This window comes from Corylus avellana, chromosome 11 (assembly GCF_965113065.1).
Source record: "Corylus avellana chromosome 11, dhCorAvel1.hap1.2, whole genome shotgun sequence".
NCBI classification, from domain to species: domain Eukaryota; kingdom Viridiplantae; phylum Streptophyta; class Magnoliopsida; order Fagales; family Betulaceae; genus Corylus; species Corylus avellana.
In genome coordinates this window covers 17,734,178-17,751,970 of record NC_142500.1, presented here as the reverse complement: position 1 = coordinate 17,751,970, position 17,793 = coordinate 17,734,178, and the positions used below count along the sequence as shown (strand labels likewise).

Sequence of the window (17,793 nt, the reverse complement as noted above, 5' to 3'; positions counted from 1 at the left end):
TGTTTTTTTTCCGCGTAATTGCCTATGTGGCTTTGATGATGTGCTTTCTTTTATGCATATGAGGGAGCCTTGCAACTAATGATTGACAACATGCAGTTACATCTAGTGGATTTTTCAGCAGGAGCCATTGATATCTTTGGTTGCATTTTTTCACCACTTCCATTGAAGTATCCTTTTCTTGGCGCATGGTTCTTATGTTTTAACCAGGGGTTGTCATTAATTTTTTAATATTATTTTTTTATGTGTTGGTGTTTATTTCTCCTGCTAATTTCTCCATTCATACCACTTTGGTTCTAAGTATTCTAGTTGAGGAATGTGAGTGGCAATCAATTAGTGGTTGATAGTATGTCATGTATCTAGAAGTCTCTGATGGTGAGGACTGAGAGAGGAGTTTTCAGTATGTAGCAGTTATGGTAAAGAAAAGGATTCGATTTAGGGTTGCAAAGACTTGAAAACAGGGCTATAACTTGAATAGTGTAAAGAAGAAGAAGAAGAAAACTAAAACAAATTAGGCAGACAAGCCTTTCATAAACCAAAGCATTGAGATTTTTGTTATTCATCTTTAATTTGTTTCAGCACAAAGTCAAATTTATGTAGACTCTAGATCTCAACTTTTCTAATAGGACTAAAACTCTTACTTTGTCTAGTAAACAATGGTCAGGAACTTGTTCTTGGAGCAAAAAAGATTCTTTCTTGGTTTTGCCTTATTCTTAGGCTTCACAGGATGTTCAGGTCTATGCTATAGATGCAGCACCCAGGGTTGATCGAGTAACCTGCTCTTTTCATTTTCATGTGTTGGGTTTCATAAATTGGATTTGGAATTTAAAACCAAGATGGCTTTAAGTATAAATGTTCTCATTGCTCTTGCCTTGTATACAAATATTTCATCCTTGGACATTCTTCTTATCAGTTTCAGTATTTCAAGTTTATATAACAAATCCTTTCAGAGCATGAAGTGGGGCTGGGTTTGGGGTAGTTAACTTTTGTGAATGATAGTTAAAATAAAAAATATGAATCAGTTTCTTGAAAAAATGGAAAATCTTATAATTGCTTCTCCTCTTAAGTAACTGAAGGAAAATATATTTGATTGTGTCCAAATGAGTGTTCGAGAAAGGTTGACACCAGTTTTATTTCAAGTGCTTGTCACACCTAATTTTCAGTAGAAGTTTCCAACAAACTGCAAATTGGGTTGATTAAGAAAAATTCATTTATTTTGGCTAGCATCTTTAAGACATGATTGCAATGGTTCTGAGGCTTTATTGGAAACAGTTTTGGAGTTTGTATATAAACTATTAATTCTATAGTTAAACAATAATAGAACAAGAAGTACAACATGTTCTTTTCCTTTTAATTTATATAATTCATAATGTTAAATTCAAATTACTTCAGGTTTGTTGAATTTGGAGAATTTCTGCAAGTGGTTAATTCCTCATATCTTAAGCGTTTGCATTGATCACAAGGCAGCATCTTGTCATTATCTTTTGTTCACTCTCATGAAGGATCCTAGAGATGAGGAGTTTGTAGAATGCACCTTTACATCTTCTTAGGGGTTTTTTTTTGGGCTGTGTTTTTTTGGGTTCATTGTTTTGTGCATTTTTGGTATCATGTTTTGTTCTTTGGTTGGCGCTTTTGCTTAATAAGACTGATGAAGCATTTAAAAAAGTTTGAAGTCCACACTAACAATTTTATTGTTAACTTTTAATTGTTATCCCTTCTTCCATTTGTCTGCATCCAAGGCTTCAATATTTCTGGGTTAAATGTAATGATGAAACTGTTTTTATATGCCATTGTATGTGTCCTAACTTTTGCCACAGGCTATCACTACTAAGGAGCTTGGAACCCAACTGTTTTTATATGCGATCATTGGGCAGAACCCAACTGAAGCAGAGCTGTAGGACACGATAAATGAGGTTCATGCGGATGTGAATGGTACCATTGACTGGTTGGAGTTCCTCAACCTGATGGCCTGTAAGCTGGATGCTGATGCAGAGGAGGAGCTCAAGGAGACTTTTCGTGCCTATGACAAGGTATAGAAATGGCTTCATCTCTGCAGATGAGCTCCAACATGTTATGGCAAGGTTTAGAATGGCTTCGTTTCTTCATTTCTGCAGGTGAGAAGCTGACAGATGAGGAAGTTTACGAGATGATTCGTGAGGCTGATGTGGATGGGTAGATCAACTATGAGGAGTTTGTCAAAGTCATGATGGCCAAGCAAGGACCATTCAACAAAAACTAAAATTTGGAGTGCATAGACACATAAAAGGAAACAGGGAAGATAAGTTTGATAACATTTCTATTTCCCATTAGGACATCTTTCAGTTGGTATTTGCTTTGGTTGGTTGGTTTGTCTCTTCTTGTTTGCGTTATTTGTGTCACTGTTCTTTAGTATCTACTTGTTTGCTCTGTCTCTTGTTTTAGTAGCTTAAGAGTTTTACTTTAATTTAGGTTTTTTATTGGGTTATTAGTAGTATTATGTTTTATTTACTTTTCCAAAGTCAACAGTGTTGTAATTCAATAGAACCAATTATTCCTTTTTTTTTTTAGAAAAAAGAATTAAAAAATTTATTGGTTCTATAATCGTATTGTGCCTTTCTGGCTTTGGTTGCTATCTACAAGTTTGTGTTGGCTTTGTGGGTTTGCTTTGCAGGCTTGAATGGTTGCTGGTGTTGTTTCTCCTTGTTGCTGTTTGAAGTGCCTAGTGCGGATCTCTCTTTTGTATTGTCTTTTACTTCTCAATAAAAAGTCATGGCAGCTCAAAAAGAAAAAGAACAAAAAAGAAAAGAAAAAAGAGGTACTCAAGCATGAATAAATTTTTCCTCCCACTAGGTGAGAATTACATGCTTTACTGATAGTTTAACTGATTGCCATATTAAAAAGAGTAATGTTATATACCACACTATTATCTCATTATACACCATTGAATTGTTTTTTTTTTTCTTTTAACAATGACTGATTCTGTGGATTGACAATACTACGTCAGCATAGTAGAATAGTGATGTGATATATACATATATTTTAGAATGAAAGAAAATTCTTTCAATTCAATCTATACATACATTTTAGATATATGTTTGCTAATAAATCGGGTTGGGCAAAATTTCTCCAATTCGATCTATCAAACTGACATAAGAATTATATGCATTTCATAGACTGAGTGAAGGACAGGTCGAACTTCACTTTCAGTCAATCAGGCCCTAAGTCGCCTTAATACCATATTTTAATTTTTCATTTATTTACGGACAAACAAATATTGATCTAAAAAAAAAAAAAAAAAAGAAGGTAGATTTAATTTCTCCTACCTAGCAATCTGGGATGATTGAACACCGAACGATTAAATGGGGACATTTGGGACCATTATGATGCGGGTGGTTCTGGTTCATCACTTCATTAGTTCAAAGAGTAATCACATTCCTTGAATTGTTAAAAGGATTTTGTATGTGACAAGTGAAAGACAAAAATTAAACAAGCCAATAACGTAAAAAATACATCTATGTAGTTTGGCTTAATAAACTTACATTTACAGGCAAAAATAACTGGAAAAATAGAGTAGAAATAATAATAGTAAAAATCACTCAAAACTTTAAAAAAATATAGACGAAAAGCTTCTATTTAAACACATTACTATCAATTCACATCACAATCTCACCAATCCCATCATGTAGAAGACTTTTAGTTGGTTGGCAGGGTTTCGTAAATGTGCAAGGGGCAATTAGGTTCACGATGAATTATCATCGAGTTATGTTACATATTACATTTTTATTTTATAATTATTATATTATTAATGTGGTAGTCTCACTACCAACTAATTTTAATTTTTAATTTTTTTTAATTATGACTGATTTAAGGATTTGTAAAATTGGTTAAGATTGTCACATCAATATCTTAAAGGGAAATGCTAGATGTTATTTTAGTCCCTTATAAATATTATTTTCTAAAAAAACAAAAAAAAAAAAACAAAAAATTCTTATTTCTCGTACTTTGTTTTTAAAAAATAATATCAACATAGGACGAGAATAACACTTTAAGAATACCAGGAGAGAACTAACATTTGCCCATAAAATATGTATATAAAGAATTTATATATTTTGAGGAAACATTGTCCCCTCACCCTAACACATGGATCCACCCCTAATAATATATATTATATTTTTATTTCACAATTATTTAAAGATATGAGAATGTTAGGTTCTCTCCTCAAAATGTTTAAATTCTTTATACACATATTTTACGAATTCATCCCCTCAAAATTAACATATTATGCATTATTCCATTTGTATTTTTTTTTCTTAGCCATCTTTCCCACCTCTCGTTTTTCCTTGCATTTATTTATTTATTTGTGTATTTTTGGTGCAAAAATGTGGAATATGATGAAAATATCTGTTTTTTATTTAGGGTCCGTTTGGGAGTGTTTTTTTTTTTTATAAATAATCTGTGTTTTTAAACCAAATCGCAATTTTGGAGTGTTTGAGATTGCAATTTTAAAATCGTGAAAAAATCTGTAATTTCTATAAGCTAACTAGAGGTGCTTATTTGAAAAAGTGCGAATTTAAACCAAAATCACGATTTCGCTTAAAACAATATTTGGCGCAATATTTACCTATTTGGCCATGAAACCGCAATTATATGTTAATATTATCCAAGCACTCAATTGATAAAAAAAAAAAAAAAGTACTTATTAACATGTTTTACCAAACGCCTATGCGATTTCAAAAACACAATTTTTAAAATCGCGTTTATTAAAATCGCATTCCCAAACGGACACTTAGTTTTTGAGTGATTATTCTACGTTTGTCATGAGATTAAATTTAAGACTTTTATGGTTCATGTATATCATTAATCTTTATGATTACCATTGTGTCAGGAAATTCTCCCATTCTTCTTATAGATTTTTTCCTTTTTTTTTTTTAACCTTTCCTTAACAGAAATTTCTCATTATGTTTGTTAATATATTTTATGAGGTGTTATTTATTTTTAGCTTGTGATATAAATGAGAAAATAAGAAATTTAATTTAAAAAAAAAAAAAAAAAATCACGTCTTCCATAAGAAAATTGATAGGCTTACGTATTAACGTCGTGACACGATGGACCGACCTGTTTTCCAGATCTAGCTCTCACTACCGAAGAGCTCTAACCAAGCGCTCTCTGACACACACAATCACACAGAGCGAGCGAGAATTTATTTGAGCAAAAAGAAACGAAGCGTAAGAACTGTGTGGAACATTTTGGGGTCGATCTGTGGAATCGAAGATGAATATTTTCAGATTAGCGGGTGACATGACCCATTTGGCCAGCGTCCTCGTCTTGCTCCTCAAGATCCACACCATCAAATCCTGTGCTGGTACATTTATTCAATTCACATCTTCTTGAAATGTTCGTTTCTGGGTTTATATTGCTAATGCGAATCTTGTTGAATGTTGAGGATTCTTGAAGATTAAGAGGTTTTTTAGGCTTCTAACGGTAGATAGCTAGAATGAAACACAGGGTGGTGAATTAATTGATTAAGTAATACGTGAGAGTAGAAATTTATAGTTTTGAGGATAACAAGGTTTAAGACAATTCTACTATAATTAGGAAGGAAATGGGAATCCTCTTTTGCTTTTGTAATGGAGCAAGTGAAGAAGCATTTTAGCCTTTTGAAAGAGAAGAGAGGTTCACTGTGATTTTGTGGACGTCGTTGCACATGTTTTAGAAATATCGTTCAGAAATGTTTTTGGGTTGTAGTTCGAGTGACGGAAGAAAATGAATGTGTCAATGGGACTTTGTGGGTCCTTTCAAAGGTTCATCTGAGACAACCCTCTTTCTTGTTCTTAGATTTTAGAGGCATTTCAAGGAATCTGATTGTCTTTGGCATGCTTTCATGCTGAGAAAATGTGGTAATCATGCCACTGGTTGGGGTTGTGATGAGGCCATTAGGAGAATAACAGATGCCACTCAATTACTCTTTTGTGTATTGGTTCATCCGATGCTCTGTTTAATCTGATAATTAGTATTTTCTTTGAAAAATGTGGTATGAAACTTTTAAGTTGCATAATTCCATATTCATCATTTATTTTAAAGCTTCTATTGGTAGTTTGGTCGCTATTTCTTCTAATAATGGCATTGCTTAAAATTTCAAATCCTTCCTCTGTCATAGAGATGAGGAATCATTGAAGTTTCATCTCTATCAGAATGCACTTTTAGTCCTTGCATCGTACCCCTAGAATTTGGCGAACACTCCTAAAAATTTCATTGAGAAGATGAAATTGTTTTTTTTTTTTTTCAACAAAAATATATTATTGGAAAAACACTCTGTGCCTAAATATATGAGATTTTATTTTGAGGTTTGCTGACCGACCCCCACACATCACTGATCATCTCTACAGTTGTTGGACATTGCCACACACCATCAACTGCCACCTCTGGTTATTGGAGATCAACAGTGGTCCCATTTTTTAAAATTGCAAGGCTATATGGATTAGGTTTACCATGATACACTAATATCCTAGTGGTCTGCATGGAGAATCTTTGCGTTTGTTTTTGGGAGACCTATTGGAGGTTGTTAGACCTTTACATTTTAAGTTTCTTGCTTTATGGCTAAGAAAAATCTACAACTCAGATACACTTCATCCATTCCCAGTTGGCTTTCTAATGTGTTGATGTTTTTCTTTTTGTGTAACTTACCTTCTCTCTTTTTGTGTATTTAAGTGCACGCGTGTGTGAAGGAGACCTCCTCTGTATTACTTCCATAATTTTCAATTTTTCGTGTCATTAGATTCATGTTAGAGGCTTCATCTTTGTTTTATATAATATTATTTAGCTTCATTACTTAATGTTTTTATTTAGGATGATTTGTTAAAAAATAAACTTTTGTATTTCAAACTTGCTAAAGTCTTTGACCTTTGATATGCGTCATGATATATAGGTATTTCTTTGAAGACACAAGAACTCTTTGCTATTGTTTTCCTTGCCCGCTACATGGATATGTTTACCAACTTTATCTCTCTTTATAATACCGTCATGAAGTTAATATTCTTGGGGAGCTCGTTTTCAATTGTTTGGTACATAAGGCGCCACAAGATTGTTCGTCGGTCCTATGATAAAGACCAAGATACCTTCCGCCATTATTTCCTTGCACTGCCTTGCTTACTCTTGGCCCTACTTATCAATGAGAAGTTCACATTTAAGGAGGTCTGTTTTTATCTATGTTAGTTATAATATTACAAACATGTGAAGTGCGAGGGGATAATTTCAAGCTACTTGACCATTCACATCTTTTACAGAGTTTTTTGCCAGAAGATGCTTGTCTCTTCTTTTCCCTTATTTTCTATCTCACATGCTTCACAACATAATGGACCAGGTCATGTGGACATTCTCCTTATATTTAGAAGCCGTGGCCATCCTTCCTCAGCTCATACTGTTGCAGAGAACGAGAAATATTGACAACTTGACAGGGCAATATGTATTTCTTCTTGGGTATGCTAATTCTTTAACCACATTAATTGAACAGTAAAGATAGTTTAGATTTCTGGCTTATTAATTTTTCTTTGTTGTAATATAGTGTGTTTTCCTCTCAAACTTGTATCTTCTTATGTTAGAACCATGTAAATATCAGTGCTGGTTAATCATTGGGCGACAATTGCACAGTTGTGCTTAATTTTTTTTTTTTTTTTTTTTCAGTATTACTAATCTCTGATGTACTTTATGCAATCCAAAATAGAATTCTCTTTCCTGCTAGTTATGATTCCAAGTGAATTTTAATGGTTATATTACTCAAGTCACAAGGGCATAGGATGATGCCTATCACCTCAGGTGTATAGAATCCCAGTGCCTTTAGGGTACCTTCCAGTTTTAACTACACTCTTCGTAAAATTAGATGATATACCTATTATTTTCTTGTAAAATTTCCAATATTTCACTGGTGGAACAGAACTAATCCGTTGTATGAGTACATTTCTAACTTGATATGTGCTAAGATTGGTGGAAAAAGACAACTATCGTAAATCATTTCCATATACCCTTGGAGAAGATCTCATATATTCAATAGCAATCCTCACAGTTGTGAATTTCAAATGTGATTCCATAGTTCTGCTAAAGTATTTTGGATCTCATGTTATGATGAGTTCTTGAGCTTGCTTGGAAGATTATATATATAATGACACAATTTTTTTTTTTTGATGAATATAATGACACAACTTTACTGTAATGGGTAGCATCTCAAGCTTTATGTTAACCTGAGATTGGGTTGCCAGTAGATACTGGAACACCAAAAGAAAACTCTGCTTACACTACATTTATCCACCATATTCAGATTTTAATTCCAGTGAAGATTCAAAGTTGTGATCTTTCTATTTCCACCAAATGATACGATATCAGTAATTTCTTTGGGCTTAATTTTCATTGTGTAAGTAATGGTTTTCCTGAGCATCTATGAGAGATGTTATAATGAAGGGCAGATGTTTAAGAAGGGAATGAACAATTGGTTTCACAAACTTTTTCTGCAGCATTGTCATTTAATGTTATTTCCTTCCTCCTAACCACCCCCCACCAACTCTCTCTGGGAATAAGAGTTGTCTCTTCTTAGTCACCTATAATGCTTGAATTCCAAAACTAAAAATTTTTAACCCTCATTCGACTGCCTTTAGATTGGCTCAGTTATCAATGTTTGTGTTTATGTGCTAATTTGACAAGTTGCTGTATCCTTGATTTTATGTGCTTATTTGACTAAGTTGTGCTTACAGTAGAAATTTACTTTTACTTTATTCAATTTCTGCCTGTCTTAATGCAGTGCTTATCGAGGATTATACATTCTCAACTGGATTTACCGGTATTTCACTGAGCCACACTATGTTCACTGGATAAGTATGACTCTCTCTCTCTCTCTCTCTCTCTCTCTCTGGTGCTGTCTCTTGGTGCTGGTTTGCTTGTGCTTTCTGTGTATGGGTGTCGTGCATTCATGGTCCTACACATGATCTCTGTATTTATATGTATGCAGTACACTTCATGGTCTTCAAGTGTACTTGAGTTTCTTGCTTTTATGGTAAAAGTTTTGTATAGAAAAAGAGTATGCCTATATGTGTATAAACGTTGACAACATAGTCACAAAGTGACACATCCATATCTGGTGTATTTAATGATGGCATGCATATTGGTGCTTCCATAGATGTTTTTACATTTTCCCAATAAAATTACTGGTTCTAGTTTTTAGAGGCATTTGCCTGAACGCAGACTCTGCAACTTATTCAACTTCACATAAAAAATGTATACATGGTGTCTAACACTCATGTAGTGGATTGTTGACACTGCCATTTGATCAAGTTTCTATTTCATATTAAATAATTTCTGCAAAGTGGTGCCTGTGACTCATTTTGATTCTGATATGGTATACGAGTCAATATATGAACATCACACAGATTTTATAGGTTTAAATTCCCACCCTTCTTGCCTGTGTTCTGTAATTTAATATATTATGTTAACATGTTTCATTACAGTCTTGCAATTTTCTTTTGCCAATATCTTTTTTTTGAAGTGGCTGTGTGATGAACATTAAGCCTAATGCCAAGAGTCCCCTTACTTTACACCTCTTTTATTTGTAGGGCTAATTTTGATATTTTTCCTTGAATTTTGATGTTTGAAACTGATAACCGTATGTATGTATTGGAAGGTAGCTAACATCCGAAATTTCCCCGTTTCGAAATATAATTTTATTTTATATTTCAGTGTTGATTAATCTCATTTCTATTGTTTGGCTACTGCAGCTTGGATTGCCGGGCTTGTTCAAACATTGCTCTATGCCGATTTCTTTTATTATTATTTTCATAGGTAAATAAATGGTCCTGTCTTTTCAATTTATGTATTTTTTTTAATTGATGTTAATAATTCATATTTCATCTTTAGTCTTCTAATCTTTGGTGTAATTTGACATTTGGATTGCAGCTGGAAGAACAACAAAAAGCTTGAATTACCAGCTTGAGTTCATCCTCCCCTAGTTCCCCCTTTGTTGGGAACTAAAGATGTCATGTAATGCACAAAGATAGTATGTGTCAATTCTTTTCGGCTGAAACTAGTACTAATTCTTTTGGGATAATGTTAAGTGCACGGTCACCCACTAGCGACGTGCATCCACACATTTGGGCTTGATCCTGCATCTCAACAATCACGCACTTGAAGAAACTATGGATTGTGAATTGTTCAAAATCTCTGTTGTAACTTGTACGCTCTACAAAATGTCCCAAAACAAGATAATTGTAATAGACGATACAAGATTATCCCAAAGATGTTATGTGGCTGACATTCATTGCCATTCAGGGTTTGCATCAAATGTGCCTTATATATATATATATATATATATATATATATATATATATATATATATTCTGAATTATATTTGATGCAGATGAAAGAAAAAAGGGTATATGTTCATAACATAAATAGAAAGTCATTGATCAGGGAGATGCTATTGGAATTTCGGTTAGTTCACTAACCGAATAATTAAAAACATAAGTCACTTATAGTAACACACAGAAAATGAGAAAGGAAAAAAGTAAATTGATTGCTTCACTTATTATTCATTAGAGGCAAAGTAATGCAAGGTACTTTTATTCAACTATTATTCTACCTTACTGAAGTGACAATGTCAATTTATCTTTGAATTTTTTTATTTTTTATTTTTTAACAAATGCTAATTGAAGAGTAGATTAACACTGTCACGTCAGTACGGTGAGATTATGGTGGTATAAAAGAGTAATTTATGCTAGAAACAACATTTTTATTTCACCAATATCCCACCCAAATAATCTGTAAGTGCAAATAAACCATTAATTGTTTTTTATTTTTTATTTTATTTTAATGAACACCGATTGTCATTGTCATATCAGATTATGGTACTGATTAGCATTATCACATCATATGATGAATTAGTTATGAAATAGAAGTGTAGCTTCTAACCTTATCCATTAGTACTAATAGAAACGCCTTCATTTTGTGATTTTACTACTATCCACCTTGCTGCTACTGATACGACAGTCTCATTCACACTTTTTATCTTGAGTCACACCTACGGTCTATATACTATTATTTTCCTTCAACTTTGGGAATTTGTTGAAAGGAATGTTGCTGACTTAACGAGCAGGCTAATTCTAGTTAGTTTCTATCAAGAAGTAATTTCTTACCACAGAAATCCCTCTCATATAGATTAGCTTTGCAGGGTCAACAACTCCATTTCATTTGAATTGAAAACCTTTGGAGGGAGAAATATGGAAAGGATATACACACACACAATGAATATCAAAATAGGCTCAGAGCATATTGTACTAATGGTACTATTGGAAACTGTTTGAATATCAAAATAGGCTCAGGGCATATTATAGCACTCAAAAGACGATAACCAGACATTAAAAGTCCAAAGTATCATCGGTACACAACCTCAACTTAACTTTTCAAATGGCATAAGATCCATTTCTAATTACATAAAGCAAAATAAGAAACTTTGCACTTCACATAAACTCTCCCTGACATGGATTATCCATGCATATCTGTGTAAGCACAGTTTGAAGCTAAGGGCAGCCATTCCCACCTCCAGTTTGGTGAAGCATAGCATCAATCTCATCACCGTCCTCCATCTCAAGCTAACCCCAAGTCGAAGTTTTGTGCATAATCCAAACAAAACAGCAAAGCAGCAAGTGAGATGCAAATACAATTTGGGATGCTCAAAGTAAATCATTGGCACAAAAATATATCTCCAGATAACTTAAAACTGAAATGACTCAAAGACTAAACCATGAGTTCTAATTTATCTTATCAGCTCAATCATGTAATCTCTTGACAGGACCAGCAAAGAAAAGAATAACACATTCAATCAATGTCTAAAATGAAGGGTTAATGGAGTTTACATTTCAGATGGTTGGAAGCCAATTATGGAGTTTACATTGCAGTTGGAAGCCAATTATAAAGAAACATAATTGCTGAATGTGGTTACAACACAGATAACACCTTCCAAAAAATTTTACCGTAATCAAAGAGTTTCTAAAATTTGGAAATAATAAATATCTACCTCATCTGGAGTCTGTTCTCCTCGGAGTCTGCGCCCGTCAAACAAGAATGCGATAGAGTTGAACTCCACAGATTGACGATCACAGTACGCATTCATGAGTTTCCGCAACTGGGTGCTTCGTTTGATCCTAAAGAACACCTCATTACCATCCTACAACCAAATAAAAGCGACAAAGATATTTATAAGGGGTCAAAAATGGAGAAGGATGCATGATATTTTTTTGACACATACCAGAATTAATGAAAAAAAAAGGGCAACTGGAATGGAAAAACAAGATTGATAGGCATCTGTTATAAAGGACTGATCACAACCCATGCATCATTTATGGGATCAGATGTTAGGAACAAAAGTTTAGCAGATATGGATTTTATGGGATAAGGATTTTGATGTTTGGTTTACCAATTCCACAGTTAATATCAACCAAAAATTTATCTTGGAAAGTAGTCAACTGATTGGATTACTTATCAAAAAAAAAAGTATTCAACTGAATGCATATACACAAATAATAAGATTCTGCAAAACATACAACATGGTTTGATCAAGAATTGTCAATTTTTGGTTCACAAGAATCCAACCAACAAGGTAAGCAGGCCACTACTAAGAGCATGTTTGAAATTACGTTGAGAAATAAAGCTTTAAAAAAAAAAAAACTTAAACTACCACTCAATTGACAGTGTCTCTCCAGACTTTCAATTGCAACAATGTCCCTCCTAAACTACCAAACAATTGACAATGTCTCTCAAGACTTTCAATTGCAACAATGTCCCTCCTAAACTACCAAACAATTGAAAATGTCCCCCCAATGTCAGCAAAAAGACAAAAGTAACTTTAAATTTTTTTCAATAAGACAAAAATACTTCAATAAATTCAAAAATAATAATAATAATAACTTTTTTCTTCTTTAAGAAAAAAAAAAACTATATATTTTTTTAAAATTTTGTTTTATTTATTTACTTTGTCAATTTTTGATAGTTTAGGGCAGACATTGTCGCAATTGAAAGTTTGGGGAGACATTGTCAATTAGGTGGTAATTTCAGAGGCGTATGTTTACTTTCCCTTAAAAAAAAGCTTTTTTTAAAAAAGTGGGTTTTAGCCATTTTTAGAGTGAAAAAGTCAAAAGTGCTTTTGAAAGTTTTTACTAAACATGTCAGCTTTTTATATGGTATAGCTTTTTAGGTACTAAAAATACTTTTTAAGTTTCCTAGCGCAATCCCATACAGGCTCTCATTAAGTTAAATTTGGATTTTTTTAACCCACTTTGATACTTGTTATAAATATAATAAATGCCAAACTAAAAAATCAATAAGGCTAAATTCATGAAACTGGTAGCAGTTTGATAAAGTTCATTTGATTAGGCTTCCAGCATTTCAAATTAGATGACTATTCTTACAAGGTTAAAAAATACAAACTTAGCTCATATGATTTACAGCAACTAAGAGCACTAGCAGCAAACTCCCTATAGCCCATTAACTTCCCTATGTTTAGGGAAAATCTTAAAAAAAAACCACAAAAAAGCACCCACATCGAAAGCCTTAAATATAACCAACATCAAAGGGAATCTATAGTGTTTCCCAATGCATTGGGAAACACTGTAGATGCCTAATGCATTATTTAATTATCAAAAACTGATTCTCTCTTCTCTCTCATTCACATGTCCCAACAATTCTCTCTCATATCTCCTCTCTCATTGGTTGCAATGATAAAAAGAAATAGTATTTAATTCATATAGGGAAAAATAAGGGAATCTGAAGTGTTTTTTTTATAGGGAACCAAAAAGTAGTTTTATTCTCTAAATTGAGGGAAAATGGTTGGAAAGCTGCTGCTAGTGCTCTAATTTGTCAGTCAAGTAACTGGCCCCTTCAAAGATAGTTAGGCCATGTACAACAAATTTCAGAAAAGTTTGGATTTGGTGGTTCAAAAGGGGTTATTTTAGAGGTGGTCAACTGTAGTCTAATAGCAGAGAGCTATTTAGCTCACATAAAACACCAGCTCATTCAACTATTATAAATGCATTTTTCATAAAGATTTAAGTACAATGCTTATACTAAGAAAAATGTGTTCAAGCAATGATGACCTGCACTTATATTGGTACTTCAGTTGAAAAAAAGGACAAAAAATCTGATTTGGAGTTCATCAAAAAACAAAGAAATACATCATGCTACTGGTATAGCATAAAATTCAATACATATGATAAGAGCCAGATATTTTTCACTAGAAAAAAAGGGTATAAAAGCATTACTCCTACAGCATATAATTGGAATGTATCTGATAAGAGCCAATTCAATTTCACAAGGCATAAAGGCATACAAATATTTTTAACTAAAAAGCTACTAATCTAAAACTAACATGTATTAACAATAACTGATATTGTCAACGACTCAACATGCCATATTAGCATTTTGACATAATCTAAAACCATCTTTTCCTTGCAAAAGTGGCATTCCATTCCTCATCCGAAACATCTCATCCGCACAGCCAAATTTCTCTCTCATCTTATCACCAATAACTGTTATTAAATCCAATAAATTCAGTTAATGAATATCACCCGCCCATGTCCCTCTCTCACATACTTAACACAGGTCAACTACAAGAACAGCACATTCAAACAAACCCAGACAAATTCTGAAGCGCGCAAACACACGCACAATATTTATCACACCGCCATCTGATTTTTACAGTTTATCCAATTGCATGACACACCCACATGAATTCATCAATCCATTGACATGAATCAACCACTAACTCAAGCATATCCCAACCAAACAGACGGTCAAAACAACAGCAATAATTCCACTAAATCTATCAAATAAAACCACAAGAAGTCAAAACAATGAACACCCAGAAATTTTCATAGCACAAAAGTACTCATCATTTCCTTACAGATATACCTGGCCCTTGACTTTGAGGTTAATGTGCTGGTCCATTGGCTTCTTTTCCTCCTCTTGACCACCACTACCGCCACCACCACCACCAGCAGCTGTTGCAGACATCTTCACCCACCACTCCCTTTAAATACTAGGAATTCTCTCTCCCTCTCCCTTTCTCTCTCTGAAGCTGTGTCTTTGTGGCTTTTAGGGTTTTCTCTGTCAATAGAAATAGAAACACCAATTGAGAGAGAGATGGAGATGGAGTCCAAGTCACCACCAAAAGAGCACAATATACTAAGCGTCACACACACGCTAAACTTGCGAGCGTTACCCCCACTCGCGGAAGTGGTGTTATTGTGATTTAAGGGCAAGTGAATTTACTTTATTGTCGTGATTTGCTAATGTGTCCGTTATAGGGGGCGAGTAGGATGGTTGGGGTGTTTGGGAACAGAATAAACTGGAATTCAGAGGAATTTGGATTCCGGTGGGGGAGGGAATCAATAAAGAGGGAGAGGAAAAGGTGATGTTGGGGAATGGACAGCTGGAAATGAACTGGAGAGAAATCGGACGACGGAGGATGGGATTCTGAGGTCGCCTTTGTTTGCTTTTTTTCGCAAAGTTTCTTTTGCGGGATTTTGATTGGTGAGTACGATGTGTACTTTTTGAGTTTGGACTCCTTTTTTGAATTTTAATTGGATTCTTGTTCTTCCTTATCCATTGCCTATTCCTGTGGTCACCACTCCCTTAATTACTCGAATAAATATAAATATATATTTTTTATAATATTTTTATTGCATTTTTTTTTTAATTGGTCGTTCATTTTAGGAAAATGCTAAATATTCTTTTAATGTTTTTTTAATTGTGATATGACTTTTAAAATTATCGTTAAATTTAAAATTATTATTATTAACTTTTAATCTATTTGTGATTTTAAAAATCACATCACAGTTAAGAAAATACTAAGATAACACTAAAAAAATACCTAACTTTTTTTTTTTTTTTTTTAGATGAACCATCAATTACATGTCACATCAATGTAAAAGATAAAAAAACTTTTTCATCACATTTTTGCTTAAAGCTCTCTTGACAATATATATAGCGAATAAAGACTTAATAAAAAAAATATTTTTAAATATAATATCATATTAAAAATATGTTACATTTTTATATATTTAATCTTTAAAAACCACTTAAATTCTGTAACTTGAGAACCCATAAATTTGTTTGGGATCCCGTTCTAGCTTCCTCAGCTTATTGCCCAACACATGCCAAAATGTTGAATTGCATGCATGTACTTTCGTGATAGCAAAAATTTCAAACTCCATAAAAAAAAAAAAAAAAAAAAAAAAAAAAAAAAGAGTGGTTGTCAAATCTTGAATATGTAGGGTGTTGGTTCATATTCAAGGTGATGTTATGCAAAGTATGTGTGTTAAATGTATTTTAAAAGGTATTTTTTGGTTTTTAGTGTTAATGTTTTAAAAAGTTACTCTTCATACGTCAAATCTTGTTAGACTTAGAGTGGTTCGCTCTCTATCATGTGTAGCTGGCTGATAACATACTTTTGAAGCATCGACACGTGAAATACGTTTTAAATCCCAAATAAGTTTGGCCGTTGCGCCAAACAATATGCCATTAGACCAATTCGCTCTTAAATCTTAAAAGGATTAGTAAAACAAGGGTTCAACTTACTCATCTTGCCGAAACAAGTAACTTCTTTCATCGGTGTAACCTTAAGGAATGCCTTGGCACTCACAAACAAACTCCAAATCTCAACATTAATTATTCGCATAACTTTTATGTATGCTTTGAGCCATGGAAAGTCTTTGTCTAATGAGTGCACTTTTTCCGTGTGTCTTGAATTATTTATGGTCCAATTAACTATCTTGCACTAACTTCATCCTATTGTAAGGGTGATCAACACTTTCGTCTACAAAGAGCCTCATATAGTACCATACTTGTCTAATAACTATTATTTTTGGTGGACTCTATCAATACAATATATTGCACCCAACTGCCCTTAAAGTCCAAAACATATGCTCTTAATATATCCTCCAAAATCTGGATTATCTTTTTCAACAATCCATCAATCTGAGAGTGAAATGTCGTAATTTGTTCATATAGTGCAATTTTGAGCACAGAACACCTATCTGGACAAATAAATCTCATCAAAACCCTATGTCATGCACGAGTTGTACACATTACAATTCAGTCAACCAATTGTAGCTAATTCCTTTTCGCATTAAATGTAGATCATGTTAGGTTTGAATCATTGGCATAAAATGGGTTGATCAAATCTACAAGTAAAAATCAAATAATAAACAAGGGGCCCTATTTTGGGTGATGTAGGACCCAAGACTTTTTAGCCTAATAAGACGCGTAAGACAGCCCAAGCCCGAAGGTTAGTGATGTCAAGCCCATCCTATCCCGGCCTCACCGTTGATGATTTGTCAAAAACAGATCACCAAAAGATCTGCAGTACACGTAGGAACAGTTTCGTGCCTTCTATGTTGTATATATCTCCTTCAGATAACTTTTCTACTTATTTATTTATTTTTTAAAATAATAATAATAAATAAACTTTTGTATTTTCAGACGAACAACTTGACAACAATGAAGAGGAGTTTCTTTTTTGCACTTCATTGCTGAGATTTGTTTTTTTATAATATTATTTTTTTAAAAGGGCTTTGCAGTTTTTTTTGTTTTTCTGTTTTTCTTTTGTAATTTTCAAAAGAAAAAACATCACAAACAATACAAAATACTTAAAACACCTTTATAAATAAAAAATATTATCTTAAAACATTAACAAACGGAAGTATTACTTAGGCCAAAATCGTCTGCACAAATACATTGTTAAAGGAGAATCCTCATATGGTTCTTCTTCAATAATGATAATGGTTT

The 17,793-nt window shown here is 33.3% G+C and overlaps 2 protein-coding genes and 1 pseudogene across 2 annotated transcripts; 2 read left to right on the top strand and 1 right to left on the bottom strand.

Moving 5' to 3' along the window:
• The first annotated feature begins 833 nt into the window (after nucleotides 1–833).
• LOC148583176 (putative calmodulin-3) lies at nucleotides 834–2,236 on the top strand (annotated as a pseudogene).
• A 2,854-nt stretch (nucleotides 2,237–5,090) lies between these two features.
• ERD2B (endoplasmic reticulum retention defective 2B) lies at nucleotides 5,091–10,297 on the top strand. The gene is made up of 6 exons (XM_059576468.2): nucleotides 5,091–5,338; nucleotides 6,902–7,167; nucleotides 7,337–7,452; nucleotides 8,765–8,838; nucleotides 9,735–9,798; nucleotides 9,913–10,297. The coding sequence occupies exons 1-6, from the start codon at nucleotides 5,248–5,250 to the stop codon at nucleotides 9,947–9,949; spliced, it is 648 nt and encodes a 215-aa protein (XP_059432451.1). The 5' UTR covers nucleotides 5,091–5,247; the 3' UTR covers nucleotides 9,950–10,297.
• Nucleotides 10,298–11,256: 959 nt separating this feature from the next.
• On the bottom strand, nucleotides 11,257–15,163 carry LOC132165875 (small ubiquitin-related modifier 1). Its single transcript, XM_059576566.2, has 3 exons — nucleotides 14,917–15,163; nucleotides 12,029–12,178; nucleotides 11,257–11,603 (listed from the first exon to the last, which is right to left on the bottom strand). The coding sequence occupies exons 1-3, from the start codon at nucleotides 15,016–15,018 to the stop codon at nucleotides 11,532–11,534; spliced, it is 324 nt and encodes a 107-aa protein (XP_059432549.1). The 5' UTR covers nucleotides 15,019–15,163; the 3' UTR covers nucleotides 11,257–11,531.
• Nucleotides 15,164–17,793: the final 2,630 nt, after the last annotated feature.

What these genes read in the sequence shown, in the direction of transcription:
- LOC132165875 (XM_059576566.2), bottom strand. Translation starts at nt 15,018, where the DNA reads ATGTCTGCAACAGCTGCTGGTGGTGGTGGTGGCGGTAGTGGTGGTCAA. An exon ending in ACCTCAAAGTCAAGGGCCAG is followed by an intron (nt 12,179 to 14,916) that starts GTATATCTGTAA and finishes ATTTGGTTGTAG; the next exon opens with GATGGTAATGAGGTGTTCTT. An exon ending in GAGAACAGACTCCAGATGAG is followed by an intron (nt 11,604 to 12,028) that starts GTAGATATTTAT and finishes ACTTGGGGTTAG; the next exon opens with CTTGAGATGGAGGACGGTGA.
- ERD2B (XM_059576468.2), top strand. Translation starts at nt 5,248, where the DNA reads ATGAATATTTTCAGATTAGCGGGTGACATGACCCATTTGGCCAGCGTC. An exon ending in CAATATGTATTTCTTCTTGG is followed by an intron (nt 7,453 to 8,764) that starts GTATGCTAATTC and finishes GTCTTAATGCAG; the next exon opens with TGCTTATCGAGGATTATACA. An exon ending in ACACTATGTTCACTGGATAA is followed by an intron (nt 8,839 to 9,734) that starts GTATGACTCTCT and finishes TGGCTACTGCAG; the next exon opens with CTTGGATTGCCGGGCTTGTT.